General features: G+C 32.8%; 1 protein-coding gene across 1 annotated transcript; it reads right to left on the bottom strand.

Moving 5' to 3' along the window:
• Positions 1-81: 81 nt before the first annotated feature.
• LOC123536481 (myomodulin neuropeptides 1-like) lies at positions 82-27,855 on the bottom strand. The gene is made up of 2 exons (XM_045319685.2): positions 27,503-27,855; positions 82-1,462 (listed from the first exon to the last, which is right to left on the bottom strand). The coding sequence occupies exons 1-2, from the start codon at positions 27,555-27,557 to the stop codon at positions 627-629; spliced, it is 891 nt and encodes a 296-aa protein (XP_045175620.2). The 5' UTR covers positions 27,558-27,855; the 3' UTR covers positions 82-626.

Below are 27,855 nucleotides of genomic sequence, written 5' to 3' on the forward strand. Positions count from 1 at the left end.
TAAAAATTATTGCCCTTGTAAATCCTACTTACTCCCTTGCTACTTCAAACGTTGTATGCCGCTAACTACAAACACATTAAATTACTTTGTGACACAGATGTTTTATTGTATATCAAACACAAAAGAGATACAAATAGATCTTGCATTAATAAAATATTTAACCAACATCAACAAAATATAACATACAATCAGTATAAAATTTTCGTACCATATGTTTTGCAGCAGTTTGAAAAGTATATAAATACACACGTTAACCTACTGTACTTTGTTTGCATTTTTTACATCATTGCTCTATTTCGTTCAAGAAGTAAATAAATTCCACATGATGTAATGATTTTAAAAGAACCGTATTGTTAATTTGATTTACAAAATAGAGTTTAGTTTTGTTTGTTTGCTCTTTAAGACCGATAAAACCCAGTCATTTCTGTTAAAGAACAAAACCAACTGTTTATTATAAACAAAGTATTCCAAATAAGATGATGCTCTCTTAACTTAATTTTATCTTGTATGCCCTTTTTAACATGACCAAGTTAAATATGTATGTATCCATCGCAAAATAAAATCAGAGATTCAGATCAAAATTTCAAAACAGTTTTTATGTTATTTTGTATTTGTTTGCTATTTTATCACGATTCATCAGCGTCGGACTTTTTGCCAAGTCTCAGTAATCTTAATGCTCTTTTTTCTTCTTCCATGTCACCTCTACCCATGCGCAACATCGCGAATTTAGGACGCTTTCCTAATCTGAGTAGTCGCAATGCACGTTTGTCAGCTTCCGTCACATCTTCGGACAAATCAGAGGTCATTGGGCGTTTTCCTAATCTAAGCATTCTCATTCCTCTACCTAAACGCAGCATTCGCATAGCTCTTTTGTCCACATCGGCTTCATCATCAAGATCGTAATTAACATATTTACCGTACCTCATCAGCGGAGCAACTCTTGCACTTAGATCATCGTCATATCTATCTTCAGATTCTAAATCGGGAATGTCATCGTAAACTTGATCAGCGCCTACGTATGTTTTATCGTCACTTCCGGTAGCCATTTTGTCTGTTGATCTTCTGTATCTGCCCGGGCGAGGTGCTGGGCGAATTTGCCTTTCATTTGTAGATTCGAGATCGTAACCTAATCCATAACGAGGCTCAATATCTTCGTCATATGCACTATTAAGTTCAGCATTTTTCAAAGCATTCATTAACATATATTGGAAGGCTAGATCTTTTCCATAACGAGGGAGTGGTACCTGTCTATCGTTTCTCATCAAGTTAAACAGATACTGTAAATCTTCTTCTGATAAAGAATCTGCACCAGATCTGCCCATTCTCAACATAGGTAGAGCTCTCTTTCCAAGTCGTAACATCTGCAGGCCACGCCCAAGTCGAAGCATGCTGAACCCCCCACGTCGGACTCTACTAAATGACTCATCGTTTGTTGAATCTGTGTTTGTAAACTCTTCGGACCCTGAAAATAGAGAAAAACATATTAGATCAAGTAAAACGTTTTTGGACATCGCTGAAGTCACGATTGGTTCGTTTCTGGACTTAAGGCAGTGGGCTCGTAATAACAGTAGGCAATTGCCATGCGATTACGCATACATGTATGTTATTTCGGCCTCCCAAGGCCATAACACAACTTTTTTATTACAACCGGACAATGCCGAAATCGTATACGAAGAATACGAAGTCAAGCAAAATTCGCCGATTGTCCTTACGTGTTCAATACCTTAATACTAGTTAATACGTCGGTATACATTGCTTCATATTGTTGTTTTTTTAATTTGTAAAGAAAAGAAAAAATACAATTGATATAAAAATATAAGAAGACCGTTTGAAAGCATAGAACGCAAACAAGCAAAGTAAAAAGCGGTCAGGGTCTCCTAGTGAGAGGAAGTGAAATGTAAAACATCCCTTTCTTCCCCAATTTGCTTTTTATGCGGAATAGGCAATTACATGATCTCAAAGGATCAGAACATAGAACAATACCCAGTCCAAGTACATAGAGAGCTATTAAGATTGCTATTTGCTGGCTTGATAGAGCTAATAAAATCTATATCAAGATCCTTTGAATGTATATAATGCAACACTGCGTTCTTGTCTGTTCAAATTATATTCCATTATATTTCATTGAAAAGTATTGGCCACGGAAAGAATGAATCAAACTAATGTTGTAAAGGTGTTTCTTTTATAATAACGGTTTTCATATGATTTCTTCTTTTTACTATAAAGAAACCAAAGACAAATTTTCCAATTACGAATTTGTTCAAATAACCAATAAGCAGAAAGTTTTATCGATGTTATGATAAAACAGCTAATAAAGTTGAACAAATATATTAATAATGTTTTGTTATCCATAATGAACAAGTTCAGTAAATATTTGCCAGTATGATATGATACCTTAGCATTGTGTGAAAACACCAATTTACGATTATGTAAATATAAACATATGTTTTCTCTATGAAAATATTCCATACACTATTAACTTTGCTATATTTGAAAATCTAATGTAACAAACCAGAAATTTTGGTAATGAGAATTTAAGGCAAGCATAAACAAACAAAGGTGGATTGTAAAGTTTATTGCAAATAAGAGTAAAAGAATTTGAGACATCTGTTACAAATGAATTAGAAAGGATTTCAAGCAGCTAGAATACGAAAAAAGGGCGTAAACAAACACAGTTAGAATTGGAAATTTAGTATCAATAGCAGTAAAAGAATTTGAGGCGTCTGACTATTACAAATCTATTTGAAAAAAATTAAATAATGACGATACCAAAACGTTTGAATTTCTAATTTTTGGGAAATGTACCCGGAATGACAATTTCCGTGTAACTACGTATGTACTTTCGGTTGTTAACATTGTCCGGTGAATGCCGATTGCATACAATGTATACGTAACTGCCCGGAAATTGACGATTGTCATAAAGTGGCACTACTCTAAGTGCAGATGAAACCGAAATACTTTTCGGACAACTGTCCTATTTTACCAAGTATAGGATATTGGGACAAGACAAATAGGTGTCAATAATTATTGACAGACATGAATATATATTTTAAACAATGGGAAGTCGTTATGTACAGTCTACTGTAGAGTGTTCCGTACACCTGAAAACTTTCTTCCGAAAACAAAATCATTGGTTTTAAATTCTTCAATGTCAAGCTACTTGATTTGATTAATTATTGATCGCCCATATGAATTAATTTTAACAGAATTAGGTCAACTAATGTGTGTAAAATTGGCCCGTTTTTCAACGTTGCGTGTGATTATAACCTACGCAAGAAAACATAGTTCCACCATAAAATACTTCACAGAACGGATATTAAAAAGTTATGCCCGTTTGACAAAATAATAACGTAATAAATAGGTTACAACAGAAAATATAAACGATTTAATTATGATTGATCAATCGGGCACGGTCGCTTTATTGTGGAAAATTGAAGTAATTATGTTTCTGCATCGCGGGGTTTCTAAGAGCATCGCTGAGATAAACATTCGATTTTTCGTTTGATTTCTGACCAATCAAAAAGAGACAAATATTTAGTGCACTGAACTTCATGCTCAATCATTTCTGTTTTACGTGATATACATCAAAAGTGTTTAACCATCCAGAAAGGAGTGTCTGTTAGATGGGAACGGCAACAAGTCACCAACTGGTTACTAATAAACATGCCCCAATATACAATCATTTTGCCGGTATTCAGGTTAACTATCATATTGAAACTTGTCATTTCTTTCATGATTTAAATTGCATTTTATGAATATTTCTGAAAAAAAAATGTCATAACAGTTCAGTTTACATTTAAATGTTCCCATTTATTCGTCGAGTTTTTATATAAACAATTCATTCCGCAAATTTATCAGAGCTTTGGTGCCAGATGTTTTTAGATGAACCACAGTGCATTTCCGATGTTGCCGAGAAGCACCCGTAGCTTGTAATTTCAAAGCATGAATTCAACTTATTTAGTTCGAACGTACAAATAAAAAGTGGCAGCCTTTAATATCAAACGATAGTCACCTTGATTTTAGTGTGTCTAAATATATTCTAAAGTTTACACATGAACATTTTGTTGTGAGCACTATACGCAAAAAAAAGTAACTTAAAGGCTTCGCTAGAAGTCTTTTAATGATTTGGCGTAAGGAAAGAGTATTCAAATATATAAATGTTTAGCACTTGGCTCGTATTCCAATATAGAATTTTCCTTTCTAATATTACAATTTGAATTTATGTCGTAAATGATCGACATTTTAATTTACGGAATGAATGATTATTCATCACGGTGACAGTCCCTGTCGTGATGAGACAGAACCCGAGACATTTCAGACATTTTAAAGACCTTCCTCCCACATAATTTCCATTTCACGCCAACAGTATCAAATATATGATGTTCTCGGCATTGAATTTATATCATCTAGATAAAGAAAATGCTGACTGATATAGCAGTACTAAATCATAATAAAAATATCAAAATTGCTGAGGAATTTTAACAGTCAATAGACAATATTTTGAGGCAGATAAATAAAATGTTGGTTTGACGCCCGGAAAATTAAATTTAAAGTGTCCAACATAATTTGTTATTTATTTACTTGATCACTCTCAGGCATACAAACAAAGAGTCTGGCTATTTCCGAACCAGTTGACTAAAATAAATTGTAAAACGTGGTAGGCAGGTGTGTTTTATTTAATTTTCTCAGACATCGGAAAATGCCACGATTATATCAGATTTATTTTTGGAAAACCACATACTATAAAACCAACGAGGAAACTTAAATGTGAAATTTCGACCGAATTAAATTCTAATCTATTACCTTCACATTATACGATAGATTATATAGTAACTGGTTAATGATATTCCGCCTAAAACGCAATTTAATTTAATTTAATTTGATCAATTCTTAGAAACATACTTCTTGCTAAGGTCATTTTCTCTTTAATAGTACATAATGCAGGTTATGTTAACTTTCAAGTGCATCGTTTTCTATAAAATGCATGACGGTATATAACTTATGAAAATACATTGTTTTAATCTTAACATAAATACATGAATAACATGAATTAGAAATTTAAAAGCTTTTCATACAAATTTTGAAATAAGTCTTAGCATATTTTATTGACAATCCGAGGTTGTCGTGTATAGCATTTATGACAATATGTTCGCTAAAATCTTCAAAGTTTTATCTTTGTCATTATTTTAATATTCATAAGATTAATTCTTATCTGTTCAGAGATTTAACAGACGTTTCCAAAAATATATGAGATAAAGCAAAGGAAATGATGGTGCTTATGACTGCGGAAAGATATATAGCACGCAAAAGAGAATAAAATATCGTATTTGATTTGTACAGAGATATGAAACACATTTTCCAAAATGTGTAGGTTAATATACGTTCTAGATATACGGTCTAGTGGTTAAGGTGTCGGCCGCTCAACCCCGGGGATCGTTAGTTCGAGGTCCACAGGGATCACGACAATGACTTCTCATATGACACCAGTACTGGTTTTCCAGGAAGCGGACTCGAGAGTGGTTCAAATAAGCTTTTAGCTTTCATCACAATGGAGCTAAAATAAATTAGTATAAACAAAATATACGGTATTAAAAAAAAAGGTAGAAACTTTAATGTTTTCAGCGAATAAAATTTCATAATGCGTTATACACCACATTAAAGAAATTTCTCATTAATGACTGTTTTCTACAATGAACAGTTGAAATAAATTTTTCATTATCTGGTACAACATGAATCAAAACAAGTGTTATATCTCACGATGCAAATCAAAATAAAGACAATTCCAGATGTAATAATTTCAAGTTGCCTTTTTTAGATGAGAAGACACCATTTAAAAGGATGAGAGAAGAAAAATGATGGAAGCGATATGGTGCCAATTATGTATGTGATAAGAACATTATTGTGCATTTGATTCGCACGCGCCAGTAACTTGGTGATAAATTGGCAGGCAAGTTATTGATATTCTGCCAGAAGAAGTAAATATACTGTGAAAAATGTAAAGTTATGCGTTATAAATTGCACTGTAATGTGTTTAGATAAAAGTCCGATCTTATATTATGTTTTCGCTTATGTTTGTTGTATTTTTATAAATGATTTAATACATAGTGTAAATCTTAGATATTATGATAACGTTTTTGAAATAGAAGTGTTTCAAGTGGAATAAATGGTTGAGATGTGAATTACACAATGCATGCAATGTCTCTGCTGTCTGAATGTTCGTGTTACATGTCTGCGTTTAAAGAAAGCAACATAATATAAGAAAAATAACAGAAACAACTCCATTTAAAATAAAATTTGTCAATGCGTCTATCTTAGCTATGTACAGGCGGAGTCCAGTGCAGTTACGGATTCAAGCAATGCGCTGTAAAGTATTTGAATACAGATCCCTTATTTGTTTTGTTTGATAAGAGCTTTATTACAAATATGTGGAGAACATGTGCAGCCAGACTTGGAAACGAACCCATCGTGTTTCGACTGAGCTACCGGGTTACATACTAATTTTCCCGCAAATTTGATAATGAAGTTAAAAGCCGTGACACGAAATTCATATACTTTGTTAATAACGCATACATTCTTTTCTTTTTATTGTGCAAAACAATACGAAAGGCCATACTTTTTAAATGACGTCATTGCCATGCAGAGATATAGTCATCATACCATAACTGACGTCTGAAAATAACTTTTTAAAGCATAAAGATTGAAATATACATTCACAAGTGTGCCTTTTTAAACTGTATGATGTATACTTTAGATTCTTTGATGCAATAGCCAGTTCCGAATCGGATATACAATGTTTTGTTTATGCAGTTACTACAGAAGTCATTGCCAGTTGTACGACGAAGGTTCATAAAATGCTTTGTATATCTTAATAAAAAGCAGTTACAAATAAAGATACAATGTAGAAGCTCTTAAAGCTTAAATGTCTTCAATTTATTCAATTTAAAAGCGATATCAAACTTTACGATTTATTCAATGATTTCTATCAAAGTACAAATAAGTTTAATCAAAATGGAAAGAGGTGCATGTTTAGAAAGTATTTTGCTTTTGATGATGATGCAACTTGCCATTGTCTGTGTGTTTGTTTTATGATAAAAACTGTAAACATCTATTGTGGCAAAGAAAAACAATTCGGTTGCATCCCTGACCTTTCTGCCACGAATATACGTCTGAAAATTTGCCACTTTCGTAATGCAATCTAATTTCTGTCTACTTTACAAGTCTCTGCACGTCTTTAATTACCAATTAACTTAATCCGTGTAGATTTATGTCGTTAAACAAAGACCAATTATCAGTAATTGAGTTAGAATATATTTACTGAGAATCCTCATTCAGTGGCTGCTCTTTCCGTTACATGCTGTTAAAAGTATTGGGTTTTGAAGTGTGTGACGAATTCTTATTCCGCTATCAAAGCATTAAAGAATCAAGCACAGCAGACTGATATTTTCAATAATGGTTTTCGCGGATTTTACAGAGATGAACATAGTAATTTATCACAGTCAGAATGTCAAATACAATTTTCATTACTATATAGGCTTTCTGTTGAAACAGAAAGGTTCAATAAAGAAGCCATTGAACAAGAAATATAGCCAAAAAGGATTTTTTTTATAACTTCTGTCTGTAAGCAGCTTATCCGATGAATCAGTTAAATCTTTTTCTAGATTTGAATTTTAAAATGTTTTTGTAGTAGATATATGCCGTTGATATATATTTCAATTTTTTCCCATGATATAAGTCAGCCATTGCGAGAAAGAACTACCAGAAAGTGCACTTTGGAATGTCCTCCATCATTAAAAACTGGGAAATCCCCATGAGATCAAGACATAGGTCGCTATGAATTTAAACCGAATAAAATTATCAAAGCATTTCTGTTTCATATTCTCATACTTAACAATAAAACGTAAGAACTGTTTGTCTGTTAACGTTGTGTTTGTAAATTCTGTGAAGTTCTCCGTTGAAAAGTATCATTATCTTTCACTCCGAAGACTTTATTTTTTTCTGTTTAACCTAATGAAACCTGAATGAAATTTAGCCAGAAAGCGAGAAGCTTAATATAAATGTTTTCGAATTTCAATAAGAAGTGCATAGATTCTCAGGAGAATGTACGGTCCTCTAAAATAACATCATACCTCGTTTAATTGCCAGACCATATGCTCAATGACGGACCGTAAGCTGCACCGTCTTGCCTACCTTGTGTTGAAGGACGTTGCCCAAAACAATCAACTTATATTTTCCGAGGGAAAAATACATGCTGCACGTGAGGTTTGTGACATAACAGTGGCGTCAAAAACTACCTGCACAATCTTGTTATTTAAAATATGTTGCAATGGTAGCCAAGAAAATGACCTAAAGCCTGTGTCTGAAAGAGTTTTCATAACCCAAGAGCACATCATTTCAGGCGTTTGAAGAAGCCTGATCTATACAGGCTGGCATGTAGGTTATAATTAAAGGACGAAGATGCGAAACAAATACAACTCTTCTAAGAGTTCAGAAGAAAGTTCACAATATTCCAGAATTTCTTTTTGCAAAAAACATGTTAGTTTAAAAGCAGCCTCTTTTTATGTCCAAAGGTATGGTTTGTTCCATTTGTTCTATAAATATCATGTTATTAAACGGCAAAATGGATCGGTTTCAAACTGCATAGGTCAATCGCTAAACGACAGTGGTGAATAACTAAAGGACATCAGTCAAATGCTAAATAATGTGTTCAAGGCAGGGCAAAGATGCTGTATGAATATATCCCCAAATATTTTCCATTTATTTTTTTACGTTGTATTATTTCTTTCGTTATTATTATAAAACAATTTATTCATGTAGGCTTGGCCAGATTATGAATACTGTTTATTGCACTTGAGATAACTCTGATTACTAACTCTTTTCCAGATATGCAAACTTTAACACTTTTTGAGCAATAAATGATAAAGACAGCATTTAGACATTTTGTAGTATTCAAATGAAAAACATATATCGTCTTCTACAAACGCTTGAACAATTTTCATAGACAGGGAAGTTAAGTTATTGACAAAGTCTTGCGTATTTTGTACTTGATCATCTTGATTTATAAATGTAAGCTGAAAATATTCTTGATTGTCAGTTAAGTTTAACATCACATCGAAATAGCTTATGATATGGGTATGTCGGCATTACATATTTTCATGATTGTGGAAAATCCCAAGGTGCTCCTTATGGCATAATACCAGGCATAGATGAGTAATATCGGTGAACCATCGGCCTTCCACTAGCCAGCCGGACAGTTTTTTTTTCATATTGTCGATATTTATATTCACTTTTAGTAATTCAAAGTCAGAGATTTTTATATGTTTAAATTAATGTACATCAAATGCATACAGAATTTAGAAGAATTTTTGTTATTTTTCAAAAATTCCTGGCGACACATGCAGTCCAGACATTATGATAATGCACTTAACTTCGGTTTTATTTACACAGTCAACAGTAAGAAAAATTTTGTGTTTTGTTTTCGTTGGGTTTAACGTAGGTCATATGGCGACTTTCCAGCTTTTGATGGTGGAGGAAGACCCCATGTGCCCCTCCGTACATTATTTCATCAAGGGCTTCCTTGGTAGAACCACCAACCTTCCGTAAGCCAGCTGGATGGCTTCCTCACATGAAAAATTCAACACCTTAAGCAAGGCTCAAACCCACATCCGTAAGGGGCAAGTGATTTGGAGTCAGCGACCTTAACCACTTGCACGGAGGCCCCAACATTAAGAAAAAAGTTTATATCAGCAGGTGGTAGAGAGATAATGAAAAGGGTTTATATTCTATCAACACGTATTCCGATGAATATTCATATACCCTGAAATCCCGAAAATAAGCCGGTTTTTAAACCGTTACTGGATATATGTACTCAAAGTTCGCCGGACTAAAAAATAAGCTGGTCTCTGTAATAAGCCACTAAATCCTTACGAAAATTTCAGGGTATTGTGAAACTGTTGCCGAAACAAGACTGACATAATTTACTATCTACTTCATGTTCCACTCGTCCAAATCTAATGCAATTTCAGAACGGTGTAATTATACATTGATAAATGATTAATTCCTTTTCGTCGTTAAGGTTAGAAAGTTCATCAAATGACAAACCGGTGGTAGCGGTCTACTTCAAACAGACTTTTTTCATTGCTCTGCCTTGATACAAGAAAACTCCATAAATAGTGATATAATATTATTGATATGCCATTTCTTCAGGAAACATTATTTATACGAAAACCATCAGTAATTTTCTACAGATTTAATCGCATTGATGGTACTAATAAACCTTTCTTTCATTAGGATAGATGTTCATAAATTGATGCAATTAAACGCCCGCTGGGAACGAGTTGCATAAGGTTTTTTAATCTATGGCCATTCTTATCATTATTTGGAGTATTACGGCATATAAATGGAAGGATATTTAGAACTGATTCACGCCCGATTCGTAATAAAGAATGGACACAATCAGCCCATCAATTGGTGATATCGATTGCAGATATCTTTCCCGATTTAGATTAATTATGATCTTGTAGATTACACATTCAATCAGTCTTTATTTATATTATTTATAACAAGATATTGATATTTTTGGTTAGAACAAAACAGTTTCAGATGTTGCTAATCGCGGCTAAAGATAAAATCATTTTGTCTTAATGTAATGACCATCGATATTCACTTTATGGCAGCTGACCCTTTACGGCACTCGGCCATTTGTGATTACGCATTCTTATTTTGCAATTTGGCATGCTTCGGACTTAAATATAATTTTACGCAAATATTCTAGAAAACAGCTTTAAACATCAGTTATGTTTCACTGATAGGATAGCTAAGTAATCTGTGAAATTAGAGACAATAGAATCATACACATTTTGAATATAAGTACACAATCTTAAATACACATATTTAATCAAATCTACCGCAATATCCTTTGGAAATATTGAACGCAACCGAGCGGCATAACAGCGTTTGATCGAGCCTGATGAACTGTGCCACACCTCTCATGCCCCTAGCATCAGCTTAAGCGAAATTTTATTATATAGCAACATAGAACGGAATCGGTGATCTCGAAGGGCCTGACATAATAATGTCCAATATTGAGATAACGTACAGGACGACGATTTACGATCGGCATGCGACACTTAAAACTGCTTTTCTGAAGATTAATCGAGTACTAGTATATAAGAAGATTCTACGAGCCAAAACCATAACTGCAGATTCGGTTTGACTCTTCACACGTCTTAGTAGCATCGATTCAAATGTCACTCTTTGTTGTTGAAATATCTAATTACGGCTATATTGAACAGTTTAAAAACATATTTCAATTCATAGATGTATCTGAAGTTCACAAATATACATAACCGGATATTTCAGAAAATAACTTTTTGTAATGTCTGTGTATGACGATCTTAAATATTTTAGTAATACTTGTCACGAGGTAAAGGCGCAGTAATCATTTAGTTTTCCATAAAATGGAAACTTAATTTTAGCTTTGTCAATCATAGAATCCAACAGGGATTTATGCATAGACGTCTTATAACCTTAATATAAGTAAAAATGGATTTCATTCCAAACATGTCATAAAGACCGCACTATAATAAAGAAAATTGATGCGTCTTACCATTTTGGTATTACCCAAGACCTTCCCAAGATGGTTACATAAAGCGGAAAATATTAGTGTCTAGTGCGAGATATATCGCATATTCATACGATTTGCATATGTCACTCGTAACAAAAACCAAAGCAAACTGCATACTAACTCCATACTAAGATATCGGCAGATCCACGCAAAAGATCATTAACGTGTCTGTCAAAGTCACTTCTATGACGGTTTATTGCAAAAATTACTACAAGATTTCTCTTAGATGCTACGACAGAAGCATTACTTTTGAAGTTGTTCACGGCGTAAAATGATAACGTTGGCATAAAGTATGATTCATTCGGATTCCTTGATTTCTAAAATTGGAAACTTTGCTGTCTTATCATTTGGTATAATTATTGATCTTCCTTTGATGTTAAAGTTCATACTTTCTAATGGTTTGTCCTTAGAAAAGCGTACAATGCGTCAACATTTACAGCTAAACAGACTTTCACTACAAGTAAACTGTTTGGGACATAACTGAAACATCACACATGTATTCTGGAAATAAAGGGAGATATGAATGACTTTTTAAAAGTTAATAGAGATATAGTATCCGTAGGCACAGTTGAGAAAATGAATAGATCTTTAGAGGTTATGTATACTAAATATATTACAAGCCTCAAAAGGCTAAAGTGCGACCAATTCGTAAGACTATCTTCTACAACAGGAATTGATTTTCTTTTCTTTAAGGTCGTAATGACGCTCGGCAAATTTCGTGATCTCCGTACGCGATTTCGGAACTTTCCGGTTTTACCATAAGTTATATATACGTTTTGACCTACTTTACGTCACAAGAATGACAAATTAATTAACTCAAAATACGTACTAACAAAGACATTACCGAGTGTTAATACGGGTTCAGTACCTTAATGGCATTTTATCTTAAGTTACTTACAAGTATAATGTTTTTCTTAACGTTTGGAAGTTCTACATGTTTTTATGTCTATGGATTGAATTCATGAAATGAATAAATTTATTGTGGCATAGTTTATTTCATTGAAAATTTGATATGTAATCACCAGTATATTATTTCAAGCCAACGGTTAATATTAATTTTTGTACTTCGTTTCTTTTTAAGTTATTAGCAAAGTCACAAATGGTGTTTCAGCAGTTTTGATCAGCACCCATAAGCCGCCATAGCCCATCGTTTGACTAATTCTGAGCATAAATTTTGAATAACCCCATGACAGGTTTCCATTTTTGACTTTTGTTAAATTATTTATGCCTTTCTCGTAGTGGGCGACTATTATACCTTTGCCTATTATTTAAATGATCAAATTACAATGTCTAAATATTCACTGGCGTTTATTTTCCGTTTCACCACTTTCATTAATACGCAATGATTATCGTTAAAATTGCTGAATAGATAAAGTTTGTAAAAGTATAAATTCTTCAAAAGGCATCGACTTCTATTTCCATTAAATATCACCTGGATATTCCGGTTTGGCTGATTATTTTGTTTCATATTCATAACATGGCTTTTGAAAACATGGATATCAAATTCCTAAATACCATTGATAATCACAGATATGGAAACGTGCAGCAAAAGAAGCTTGTGATGGACGGATAGATAATTCCTACACGTGGTTGCTTTTAAGAATTATATAATAAACAGGTCAAAATTTCAATAATACAGTTAGATACAGACTAATACATAAATCATCGCGTGTTTTAAAGCAGGATATCGATTAACACTCTATTTGAAAAGAACAACAGGTATTTGTATCGTGCTTTGTATGGATTTCGCTGGGAAACTGCATCTTAATTTATAAAATGCATGAATAGTTATGCAACATTCTAATAAATATTTCAGACGGCAGTCAAAGAAGAGATATACATTACTACTTGAACGTACTTGTATTTTTTTTTGAAAACACATACGAAACTGACACACATAAAACTAAATAGTTACATTGTTTCATCTCAAACGGATGAGTCATTGCACCAAATTTATTAAACAAACAAGTTGTTAACGTCTTGAGACATGCATATTTTTCAGTCGGCGAGAAATATTTTTTGTTTGTTCCACGCTACAATTTGCTGCTTACCTTTTTCAAGAAGTGGCCATATCGGTTTCATTAACTAATTAAAATTATCATTATTTCCGTCGTTTGTCACCATATGTCTGTTTTTACAATTTCTTGCAAACCAGTATAAGCCTGAACTTGTGAAAACATCTAGAACCAGTTTACAATACCAACACAAATCTAACGTTACGTACGCACAGATTTGACACAAAAGAAGGTTCAATTACCTTTTTAAAAGGAATAAGACACGAATTACAGCATTTCAAGAAATTTAGGTTAATCTAAAAGAGTCGTCAGGTGCATTTAAATCAGAATTAAGAACTACGAAAACTTGAACACATAATTGCTTCTAATACGCTTGTTAAATACTTTTCTGTTGACATTTCGGAAACGGAATTGTGGCCTTGTCTAAACGTACATTTTTATTTTATCGAATATCTGTAAAAAGAGACACGTAGACGACACAAATTCAATTTCCTCTGACGGCAGAGCTAACATGATCTTCGTTGAACAAATGTAACTTGATAAGTTTAATCGAATATTTAAGGCAAAACATGCAGAAAATCATGATTTAAGTACATCATACAAAGAACGTAGGTGCAATTATTTCAACAGGAACGAAGGTGCAAGGCATTTTTTTTTGTGTTTCTGAACTTCTATTAAAAAAAAGCTCGAATGCAAACTATTCGTAGCATACATAATAAAATCTTGAATGTTAGATTGTCGAAAAAAAGATAGATTGTAGATAATCTTGATGAAAATCTGCCTTTGTCTTTAACTGTGTATTTGAAACGCTACAAAAGGGAGCTGGTACGTGTAAAGTAAAAAAGACATACATTTGAATTAGTTGCTTTGTGCTTAAATTTTTAATCAACATTTTCCGTAATTACTTCTATAATATTTATTTATGCATTGAAAGTGCTTAGCCCAAATTATGGAAATTATATTTTCTGAAGTCTTAAGCTGAATATTTCTGGACATTTTTTTTCAAGTAATATTTGCTCAACTTTTTTATTACGTAAACAAAAACACGTAACACGCACGCAGCGCTTTAATTGTTTAATAAAATAAATCTGTGGAAGTATAGGCACTTTGTTTTGAGGCATACATATATTTCTGAATATATGTATTAATATTAATACGTACAGAAATAAATTTTTGTTTGTTCAAGGCTACAATTTGCTACTTATCTTTTCATGAGGTGGCCACATCGGTTTCATTACTATTTAAAAGTAGCACTAATTCTGTAAATTTAACAGTGGCGTTTGTCACATTATAAGCCTGTATTGATATTTGCTTGCAGTGTTGTGCAAGCCAGTGTAAAGTTTCAAATTAAAATTTTCTATAATTACCTCCATTATATTATTGCTCTGAAAGTGCTTAGCACAAATTATGTAAATTACATTTTCTGAAGTCTCAAGTTGCATAGCGTTCGGACATCTTTTTCCAGGTAATATTTGCTCAACATTTTTATTACGCCAACAAAAAACACATAACACGCGCGCAAACGCTTTAATTGTTTAATAAAAAATCTGTGGAAATATTGGCACTTTGTGTGTAGGCTTGTCATTAATAACAGGAAAAGCAATAACAAGGCCGCAACAAGTATTAATTATACCATTTATTGAATGTACTCTATCGTCACCATGATAATGAAAAAACAATGGCAGAATCAATGAGGTCTTAAAGACAAACTCTCTCTTGCACTCGCTTATCAAATTATATGACAAAATTTGATTAATTTGTGTTTCTTCGTATTAGGCTTGCTTCACTTCTGTTGATTTGGAATGCTTAAGGCGCATTCCAGATCTATTGCAAAGAAAGAATAACGAGAAGATTAGTTACTTTACATCGGCAAATATGCTAGTACGAATGTTTCATATAATACACAGTCTTAATACGAGCTTTAAGTTTCATAACTGATTCCAACACATGGTGCTGATTTTTGTAGAGAATTTAGGTCTGTACAGTAAATGTTCATTGTAGAGATGACACTTATGCTACGTCAGCAAGCAAAACATGTAAACTTCATAACAGTCGTGCAGAACATCAAGAACTTTGCTAGTGTACTGATAAATCTTACCTATATTCCTTTAATCAAGTATGAAAGTAGGACTGGACAGGACAGATGCACCGTATATTAGTTCAATCCATACCACTTGAAAGTGTTTATTTAAACAAGTTAATGAACCATTGTGGGTTCTGACTCGAAGACTTGGGTAAAGGTTGAATTCACCACAATGTGGCATTTCCAACATGCGCCTCTCTGAATATGGCCGCTTGGCTGCAGAGTAAATACCAAAGGGTCTACCGCCTACAACCGCTACTAAATGGATTTTATGTTGTCTGCAGAAAACAGTGGCAGGTGCATATCAAAAGCACACGACAAGCATAAATTCTGTTAATAAAATACAGGGCTCATAATTTACAGAGATGATCACTTTCTGAAATATTTGTTTCTCTCCCACCATCATAAACTCGTACCATAATTTACTAAAAAGATCTTAAAGTTCTTTTCATCTTTTTTACGTTTACTACAGTCATATACTATTAAATGAATGATGAAACCGTTCGAGGCAGAGAAAAGTTTTTGAAACTTTTCTTCTGGGTTATGTATATCTGATGTGTGTTTCGTTCTTTGTGTTTTTGTTGTGGCTGTGTTTGGTTCTGTTAGTTTGTAACAGGTTGTGTTAGGTTGTATCCTCTTGTATTAGGTTAACTAGGTTGCATTAAGTTGGATTCGGTTTAGCTAGGTTGTATAGCCAAGATCTGAGACTGAGTCTTGAGCTCAGGCGCTCAGAGATAGAAAACAGGTTTTCTACTAGCTGAAATAGTAATTCTTATATCATATGATTCTTTTGAAATTTGTTACTTGAAGTGTTATTGATTTCGTTTATTAAAATATAAAGAATGGAATTAATATAATTTCACCGTTTCATACGGTGAGATTATCAAATGTATTTTTTTTTCAAGTAAAGTATTAGCACAGTGTACAAAGTGATCTTTTGGAACCATAAAGACAACCAAGTATAATAAAAGCGGACTCGATTTAGCTTAAACAGGTTTAATGTGAAACATGAATAATCTGAAAATTGTAAGAAACATGAAACTAGCATAGACATACTTGCTTACAAGAACGTATATGCAACTTCTTACAACATAAAAGAAATATGTTTTATATAAATAGCTTTTTACTTTTTTCAAAATTTACAATGTAACGTGTAATTCTGAGTGAAGATGCACGCGGTTAACGTCATTGCAAATACATGACAAAATATACTTTGCTTGTTTTATTTATAAAAACGTCACACTTTCATCGTTATCTTTCACTCGTGGAAACAAGATCACTTCATCAGTGCACTCAGTGAAAGTAATTCTGATAATTTGTACTGGAATAATTAAATGGCCTCTGCATGACGTCTGTTTTCTTTGATTACATCTTTTATTTGTAATGTTTTCGTACTTGATGTTCTTTTTATCATTGCATTTGGATGTAAACTTAGATAGAGCACAAGCTGTATTGATCGGAGCGAGCATTTCAAAGGATAGTGTAACATACAAGGGTGGGTCCAGAGTGGGGACGTGCTTTCCTTGAAAATCCGGCGTGTATACATTTTGATAGCTTAATGTTGAAACATCAATCATTTAAGATGAAAGTTTCGGCTCACCTTGCTCGCAGAAAAATACATCGGTAGTACTAATAATTGCTGGAGTGGGGGCACCGTGCGACATTCAAATTTAAAAGGTATCGTTTCGATCAAATCCATTTTTATTTTTTGAAACGTTTTCAGTGACGCCCAGTGTACCCATGTTACGCTTTTCTACGCTCCGAATTTCAAATACCAGCAGTAATTTCTAATCTGGAAGCATATCAATCATTATGTAAATTCTTTTTACGATCAATATTTATTACATTCTAAGAACCTTTTATAATCTCAGTTTCAACCGTAAGTTTAGAGAAATACGTGCTAAAATATTTATAGGATCGCATTTCTGTTTAACAGTGTAATGTCTTTAATCAAATAAGGTAAACATTTTCCGAAACGAAAGAATAATTGCACAATACAAACCATTCTCTCGCTCTTTTGTGTATTGTTATGCACGTAATGGTGTTAACATATGTAAGCCCTTAAATGAGATTAAAGTTCATGACTGCTCAGCGCATTGAACTGCATGTTTTGTGCAATATCATATCTATCAACATATGCGTTCGTACTGAAAACATATAACGGTATAATAGAATTAAGCCGGTGCTGTGAGGCTTGAGAGGTGTTCCACTTTTCCATACCTCGCATTAGCAAACTCAGTTAGGCCGAGTCTTCTATTACTTTTCTTGGTTGCTTTCTATCTTCTACAGGATATTTTGTCCAGGATTTTATAGATTCAGTGGAGAATTGGAGAATGGATCATTTCAAGGTAGTTTCAACATCATTTAAAAAAAGACATTTTCAAACAAAATTAACAAATATGAGATGGGTTGCAGAGCTGCAGTAAAGTCAAGTATAGAAAGTCAGTCCTGAATAAGGTCTGAATAATTGACTTTGAATCACTTAAAATAATATTTTAACAGTGCTGTGTAAACCTACTTTGATTCAGAAAACTTCACTACATTGTGAAAGCTATTTATTTGCAGTTTTGATGAAAACTTTGAATATGGTTTATCACAAAATATCAAAATGTTAATATGACATCGAAAAATAACCGTACATATGAATTATCAAAATCTATAATTAGTCCTTTCATGAGATGTTATAGAAGGTCAACACCCTCGCGGATATCTATTACATAGGTATTGAATAGATTCCCTGATCTTCATCTCCTTCAGCAAAATTCAGGACAAGAAAACATTTTTAAGAACACTTTCAACGTATTAATTCAACATCCCTGGTAACATCCATTATCTAAATCTCATGTTTACAGGCTTTGTTGTCGGTGGTAGATTAAGGATTTGGTTCAGAGGAGGCGTGGAATTTCTGACTTTTGCAAAAGTACGCCAATGGTTAAAGCGGAGGTAATTTGGGGCTAAATATGTGCCATAATATCAACTTTTAAATTTTGTACATTACTAAAAGCAATGTGATTAACACGACAGCTTTAACCCTTAGCCTGATATATTTCTAAAATGGAATGGTCCATCATTCAATTTGGGCAATACCATTTATTATTTGAAGGGGTGTTTGTTGAAAATTTACTGACTGAATAGCGAACAGTGCAGACCATGATCAGCCTGCACTGGTCGCAAAGGCAGAAATATTCGCCCCCCAGCAGGCTTAAGGTTAAAATCCGACCGCATCCCGTCTCTCCAGTAATGAATACCATTAATATCATGTTTTGTGAGCGAAGCGAGCCGGAAGTTTTATCATTGAGTCACTTATGTCTCGACTCCAGGCTATGAATATTTATGCTCGCCAGTTTTTAGACGGGGTGTGCGCCAGGTGCGCCCCATCTCGTTTCGTACTTGATCATCGCACTTCAACATTGTTGTTACCAATAATGTAGATTTAAAAATGCAAATATTTTTGTTCAGCCCTTTTGCTTTTCATGTTTTTTGAGAAATTGTCTAAATTATTATGAATTCAAATGATTATTACTGGCTCCCGTAATTCTCCTAGCGTAGGAAGTAAAATTCTGTAAAATATAGTTACAATTTCCACTTCTACACTTCCCCTCAAGCTTATCTCTTGGGGGTTTTCATAGATCAATTAGTGCGTTTTATAAAATAAACTTCTAGTTGAAATGATAACGTGTTAGGGTTATAACCCCTGTGTTTTATAATATAATTATTTTCACTATCTTTATCAGTGTAAGAGTTATTTTTAAGCATATTCTTGGAAAATGTCTGTTGCAAGCAGTTTGTGAAATTTGTCCACGATTTGATTAGAGATATCTATTACTGTAATTATTTTTTGACAAATAATTATTCACCAAATATAATTATAATCTTTGTCTTGTCTTTCCTCTTGGCGTTAAGGGAAATGATTTTAGCTTGTTGATTATTTTAAAATACTTGAAAGGTAAACTTGCCTGATATATCTGCAGAAGTGTTACTTATGTCTAGACAAAACAGTTTTTATTGTTAAACTTTTACAGGGGTATACATTCATCTCTAAAGATGGCCAGAAATGTCACCTATTAAAATATATTTTCTTTAAAAAATAGTTTTAACTGAAAAACAAATGAGCCATGCCATGAGAAAACCAACATAGTGGGTTTGCGACCAGCATGGATCCAGACCAGCCTGCGCATCCGCACAGTCTGGTCAGGATCCATGTTGTTCGTTTTGAAAGCCTATTTGAATTGGAGAAACTGTTAGCGAACAGCATGGATACTGACCAGACTGCTGGTCGCAAACCCACTATGTTGATTTTCTCATGGCACAGCTCAAATACGTTACTGATAGAACAAATGAAACCTATTCATGAACGTTTTCATACAACAGTTTAATGTTTATTATGTATACAACTTTTTTAAAAGTAATACATTTCTGAATTGTTTTATCGGTGTCGAAGATTTTTAGGTTTCAAGCACGTTCAAATGTAAAATGAAAGAAATACTTGCTCTTTATGTGTAATATGTTTTCTATCTAACATAAAATACCTCTTGCTCTAAGTCTGTAACACAAATGAATGATGTTCTTAGTTTGCAATACTTTAGATAAACATTTGTTCGGTAAATATATCAAAAAAATGATTGTTCCTAGTCTGTAATACTTTAGATAAACATTTGTAAAGTAAATGTATAATAAAATTATACTTGCTCTTAGTCTGCAATACTTTAGATAAACATTTGTTAGGTAAATGTATCACAAATACATTTGCCTAACAAATGTTTATCTAAAGTATTGCAGACTAAGAGCAATTATCATTTGAGGTACTTTTTATAATGGACGTTTAATCGAATTCAGAGATTAATTATTAACAGTATCATTTTTATACTAGTTGAATGTAATTGATCATCTGTAATTAATTAATTAAGTAAGTAAGAAAAACCATGGAGATAGACCTATTATATAACTTTCTATTTTCGTGGGGAAAAAAACATCATTGTGGGCGGTTATTCCAGAGACCTGTAATATCTTCTTACCAAAAACAGACAGACCTTTGTTTGCGAAAAACGTTCCGCTTACAGTAAACATTGCTTCGCTTTTAGTAATTAAATTGAAGTTTTTCCTGTGGAAACAAATTGCTGCTTTGTAGTAGGAATTTGTCTGGAAATAAAATTAGACGTGCATTTTCAACTCATCGGTTATGTGCTAGTTTTCTGGCTTTCGACATCCAAGCCTTACTTTTGCCTTCTGTACCCTGTATAACTTTGTTAAAATTAGCAAATATCTTTACATTGCATGCGCGGATTTGCAAAGCGCCCCCACCCCCTCTCCCCGCCCCCAGGAATGACAGCAAAAATACAAAAGCAGTAAAATGCAAGAAATGCTTTTTTAAACAATACAAAAACCGAATAGTAATATCGATGTTCAAAACTAATTTTAAATGTATATTACTGGTTTTGTTGTTGTTTAGAAGTTGTCAAACTATACAAGACAGCTCTACGCATCTTCTCTTTCAAAAAGAAAACTAAAGGCTTTAAAAGACAATTTTTAGAAATTATCATTTCCCAAACCAGCTTCTGTCAGAATGAATGATTTCAAAATTTTGCATTTATTAATGTAATGATAACACTATGACACTGAAAAAAAACACAGGCTAACAGAATAACAGATACACGGTGTAAAGAAGTCCAAACCTTTGCGTTTTACTCTATAAAAATGAAAATGTTCTGTATACTTTACACTATTTCATATAGAGACTCGTGCATTTTGTAGTTCAAATTGCTAAGATATGCTAGTTGTGAGCAATGAAATTTTAAACAACACCAGAAGACAACAAAGTTCGATGGCATACTTTGTAAGGACATTGTCAATATGATTTTAATGAATACAAATGTGTTAAGGTAATCTTTATATTTCAAAGACTGAATAGATTTATGACAAGAATTCCCATTTCACGAGGACACGTAATGGTTTTATTTAAAGCAAATAACATTTGCAGGATTGTTAAGGAATTGATCACGCTAGACTGGAACGGTAAATGAAATAAATGAGACTATATGTGATAAAAGAATTAAAGTTGTCGACTAGTTTCTGTTATAGACAAACACATTTACTGCCTGAAACAATGTTTTCGGCAAAGTATAACCTTTCTTTTGAAAGGATTCAGATAATTGTGTATTTTAACTAAATAGAAAAGTAGACTGGAGTTTAGTTTTGACTTAAAACGTAGCATGAAAGGCAAATAAACTATATTTCAGAGGTACGATTTAGTTTGCAAGGGTCTCCATGCCCTTCCACGACAATAAATTCTCACGGGATTTATATCAGGACGGAAAAGTTTGGAAAATGTCCAGTTGTGTTATTCTTTTACCACCATATTTAGAAAAAGCCAACTAGTTATGATGCATGAACATAAACTGCATCGAAAATATTTCCTTTTGACTCCCTTTGAAAATACTGCCGTAGGATCATCTTTACAATACAACAAGTATTAATAAAGAAGAAGCGATGATACATGTGAATTATTTTGCCACCTTCTCCGAGTCCGCCCTTTAAAACGTTTTATCTGAAGCACCAATAATGAAAAACAAGGATGTGCTAATGATAATTGGAGATGACAACCTGACATCTACGTCTATTAATGAAGAAATTTACGGTAACGTAAATGGTTTTCATGTGGACAAAACAAAAACAAGTTGGCTTGAAGAGCAGAGGTTTCGTAGTATTGTTTTTGTCCGACAGTTTTTGGGTCTCTGGTATGGTGTTCTCAAACTACAAAACAGACATATTCTGTTGTAGTTTTTTTGACATTGCATAATTTATGTTAATTAATATCATATCTAACTACAAATTGACTTGTATAGATTTTACTTGAAATACATATTAGCTATTCATTTTGTCATCAGGTTGTCTTGAGAAAAGTAACAAAAAAAAAAAGAACAGTAAAACATCCATGCAGTAAAATCATAACAGTCGCCAAATATCGCGTAAATAAAATTTGTCTTTGTTGATATTTCCAATTAAACGGGTCTATATGCGTCGCGCAAAAACTGTTATCCACGATTTTTCTCAGTTTTAAGACATAATAATTAGTCAATTCATTCTGTATGATATGAGACTGCGTAATCCGTCGACTAACATTAAAATATTTATTTATTACCAGGAAGCAGACACTGTTCTTTGTATGTGGTGTGTTGCAAGTTTTTTTGTCGGTCTTCTGATAAAGTTATATTTAAAATGTCTTCCAATGAAAAGGCACACCATGAACAAATGTAACTCGTAACAATTTCTAGACAGAAAAAAGTAAGTATGTATACTTTCTGAAATAGTTATTGAAATTCTAACAAAATTCAACAAGAAAGTAAAGCATTGTAAAACATATTAAAATACGTCATGGCATAATTCAGTTTCCAAATACCGAAGTGACACTTTGCTGTTTTAGTTACTGTAACCTCAACGCCATTGCGCTGAAGACAATACTGAATTTGCGGTCTGAGATCTCAAAACAGCTAACCCGCCATTTGCTTTTTTTTAAATCTCTTAAAATTACTTAATATACTTTTCTAAAATTAAGCATAATGTTTCCATAAACATATTATTGATAACATATCGAACTTTCCAAAATCATTGAATCACCCAGTAATATAACTTTATCTACCAGTTTTCTAAACGTAACAACAATACATATAAAAGTCGTGTTTAAGAAAACGGACGAATACCATCTATAAGAATACAGAGTGTAGAATTTGATTTTTTGTTTGCTAGAAAATGGTTGCATACACATATGAAATGATGTTTGTACGATAACGACGTTGCTTTGTTTCGTGTCGTCATATTCTTCAATAATAACGTTTACAGCTAGTTTGTAATGTATGAAAATTTAAATGTATTTTTAAGACTTAATTAATTAAAAATAATTTAATGTCCTAAAGTGAGGCAATTTGAACGATGTCATTATTTGATGTTGTTGAATTTTGAAATTTTATCAACAACATATCCTCACATCGCTAAATTTCAAGAAGCTGCTTTCAGTAATATCCAAGACATTGTCAATATAACAAATGGCGTTTTACCTGTTTTGTTCAGTATATAATACAACCTCTTGCCCAAATATGGATATAACCCATTACACTGAATTGGTGAAACACGCTTAGTGCGCGAGCAGTAGTAAAAGAAATAAATGATGCCATTATATTTCATCCTAAATGTTTAATGTTTAACATATGACCTGTCTTCCGATAAACTAACATGATAAAGCTTTGTAAAATAACATTTAAAAAGTTTTAAGCATTTGTAAAACTGATAGATTTAAACGTTATCCTTAAGCTGACTTCGATATAAATCTTACTGAAAAAAAATGTTCTTAACATCATAATGTAGAGTTATTTCATGTGAGAAAGCCACCGGGCTGGCTTCGTGAGGCCTCTGGTGCCATTTCGATCCTGAAATAATCTCCGGGTTGTCTCTACCATTACAAGATAGAAAATCACTATGTGATATAAATTGTGTAGATGTTTCTTCAAAGATGAATGTTTTATGGCGTTGTCTTTACTCGAATTAGGTTTTAGCAAAAGTGCTTACACTGTCTTTACTTTTTTCTTACGTCACTTTTACGACAATATGCTACCATTTTCTTATCCGTTTCATATAATTCATTACAATCGAATGACTTATGGTTTTGTCTCAAAGACTGACAACAAAAAGAGTACGTGTTAAATACGACCATCTCTTCATAGGCGTTAGCTATGCCAGTAATCAAGCCAATAATTATTAACAATTAGAAAATTAAGGGATCTTAGAAAATTAAGGGACCTTCCTTATTGTCTTTTCACTCAACACTATCAATATCTTTTTGTCAAACCGGTTAATTTGACGTAATAAATAATATGTATCAAAAATAAGAAAAGTTAAGTCAAAATCTGAGAGAAAAAATCTTTCAGTGTCAGCTAATAAGTAGTTATTTTGATGTGAACAATTACGGTCTTTAAACGTTTAAGTCATTGACTGAAAACGAATGTTTGATGCTGAGTTGCGGACAGTCCATATGTCCTGGGGAGAAGCATTTTGCTAGGACCGAGAAATGTATGGCGGCCTTATGTTTTAACAGGCATGAAGTCATTTAATGTCAAAACTAGACACGGCTAAAGACGACCGTTTAAGCTGTTATTGACAAATGAAGGACATTTGAAATATACCTAAAGTGCATGTAAGATTGAGATATATTCGAAAAGAGAAAATCGTCTACTTATTCTGATATTTGCCTAATAATTTTATCTAGTCTGGTGCCATAAACCAATTTACAGATGACGTATCTAAGACTGGCGATCGAAATAATAAATATAAGTAATCTCTTCTTTGAGTAAAACATATTTCATATGTATTGCTCTTAAAAGGATAGCCAATACGTACATAAAAAGGCATTGTTTCAACTGAAGGCAAGGACATGCAAAATGTACATATATATAGGTATTGATTTAACGGAAGGCAACGTCTATGAATACTATAAATACTAATAAAAAATTGGTATCATCTAAACTAATATCGTATGCAAACTTAAGGAATCCGATATACAGTAAGTTCATTGAAGTTTCCTCTATACAGTCAAACCTGTCTTAAGCAGCCAGTCATGGGAAGAAGAAAATATGGCCCTTTAACACAGGTGTTGCTTAATGCAAGTTAACTTCACCTACTGTAAAAATCACAGAATAGAAGTGGAAAGTAGCAGAAGTTATTGCTTAAAACAAGTGGTTGCTTAATAGAAGTACCGCTTGAAGACGCATTCTATTGTTTTGTTTTTATAATTTCCGTTTGAATACTTATATAATACTTCAACTCTTGTATCCATTGCTTTTATTCAATAAAATTGTAACTCAGTCTTCGACGGTAAATTAAAATGTTTTTATTTGTTCTTTAATCCTTGATTGTAGTCAGTTTAGGACTGTTCAACGTTGAAGTAAAATAGAAAAATGCTCGTGTGTAAAATTTAGTTTTGTAATCAATTTTTTTCTTATGATAATAACTAACTGTCCAACACCATGTGCTAAAGAATAGATGATTACATTATTTGAAAACACAGTTTTTGAACCGTCTTGTTTAGTTTCTTTTCGTTATTTTCCTCTTAGCGGTTCCAAAATTCGCAAGCATAAGAGAGAATATTCTCTTAAAGGTGTTTCACTACTAAAAGTTTTGAAGTGCATTTCTTACTTTAAAAACACTTAATTGACATTAATCAGTAAATCTAATAAAAACACGTCGGCTCTGTGTTTTATAACAGTAACGTATATATTACATTTTGACATAAATCAGCAATGGAACGACAAAATGTAATGTTACTCGTCCTCCATATCATTTTTGTTACAATGTAAGCACTTATTGTGATAAATGGTTAGACGATTTATAGACAATTTCTTAGTAGGCACAAGCACAACTGAAAACGAAAAAAATCTGAAATTTAGTATTAGTGTTTTAACTTTGTAAACAGGATTTCAACCTTAATTATACAAACCTTAACTTTTTGGAAATGTTTAAGCCGTATAAATACATAAAAAACGCTTTAGTCTGAGAGACCGCACTTCCTGCATTTGGTTAATAAGAAGCATATTAGCTGATATAGCAAAGATTTTATCGAATCAGACATATAAATCGCAGCTTTACTTTGGCGACATTGGATAACCAGCTTACTTCTTGTCCCTGTAACTAGGCAAATTGAAGAAGGAAGAAAATGGTTAAGAGTCACCACTAAAAATGATTGGCTGTTTAATGATATCAAACTTTCATTTTCTTTAATTCTTAAAAGCTCAAGAAATGCTAATTTCGTATAATATATCTGTATTTGCGTAGTCAGCGGTACCACGGCACGTTAGACATGATTGGTACGTTAATTAAATTTGAACATCTTTTTCCCCACGACAATTCAAGCTTGTCAATTCTAAAGTAAAATATCGTCAAAAAATGCTTTTGCCATTAGACAAGACTAAAACAGATCAATGTTTTTACATTTTTATGGTTACTTATGTCAAGGCAGTCGCTTAAAGAGTAACACATGCATAGTTTATTACGATACATGGAGATTTTAGTAATCAGGCTTTTTGATTAGGAGAGATCCTCATCCTCTGCACAATTGTGTTACGAAATAACATCAGAGATGTACAATAATTTATGAAAGAATATAGGTTCAAGTCAGGATGTTTAAATGATACACTTTCTTCTGTTTTTGGTGATTTTTCTTTGGCGAAACACTTTTATATTCATTTACTGGTAGCCCGTTCTTAAAATATTCTGATAATCTAATGAGTTGTATATAAATCATTTTTACCAGACAGGAAATCTAATCATCATTTATGCATGAATAAAATTGGCTCTGTTGTGGCGTCAATAAAAATTATTTTCCCGTCAATGAAACTTAATTTGATTTAAGGATTCGATTATTAGATCGAAGGCTTTACATAGTTGTTTAAAGAACAGCATAATTGAATAATTTGCTTGCAAATTTGCAAAGGATATAAGCGATAGGTATTTTTTATTTGATCGAGACATAAACTTATATTACTCAAAACTCAAAGAATTTTAGAAATGTACTTTTTTTCGTTAGTTAAGTAGATAAAAATGCTTGACGACTTAAAATTTAAACATAATCATGTAGATAATCAAAATCATATACAGCTAATTAGTCAATCTGCAACTTCTCTTTTGATATATAAATGTTATCGCAATTAATAGTAGATTAACAATGAAAACATTGTTATTAGTTTCTAACAGTCTACATTTAATAAAAAGCAAATAATAAATAAATAAGGTACATACCTGATGCTGTGTATAAACTTAATAAAACAACTGCCAGTGATATTTTGTAGTACATAGTTCTTCTGTTTCTATGAAAGACTGTCAATCAAAATGTCGCAGTCTCATATAAAAAGTTATCACAAATTTTGTTGAAGACGACTTCACAAATGTTAGACAATTCTGAAATAATAAACCTAACCAAAAACCAATGTCCACAAGTTCTGCTGCAAAATTAAATGTGTTCTCGTCAGTTATCGTTTCTAGTCTCCGTCCTTCTCGAAATTCTGCAGTGTTTAAATTACCGAGGTTGTGACGTATTGAGCTGCCCTGTCTTTTCTCCCACACTAAGTCACGCCTAGCTGCTTAGAACGCAC

This window comes from Mercenaria mercenaria, chromosome 17 (assembly GCF_021730395.1).
Source record: "Mercenaria mercenaria strain notata chromosome 17, MADL_Memer_1, whole genome shotgun sequence".
Taxonomy (NCBI): domain Eukaryota; kingdom Metazoa; phylum Mollusca; class Bivalvia; order Venerida; family Veneridae; genus Mercenaria; species Mercenaria mercenaria.

Bases quoted from the DNA above. Each gene is read 5' to 3' on its own strand.
- LOC123536481 (XM_045319685.2), bottom strand. From the start codon at position 27,557: ATGTACTACAAAATATCACTGGCAGTTGTTTTATTAAGTTTATACACA. The intron at 1,463-27,502 runs GTATGTACCTTA...CTCTATTTTCAG, and splicing joins AAGTTTATACACAGCATCAG to GGTCCGAAGAGTTTACAAAC.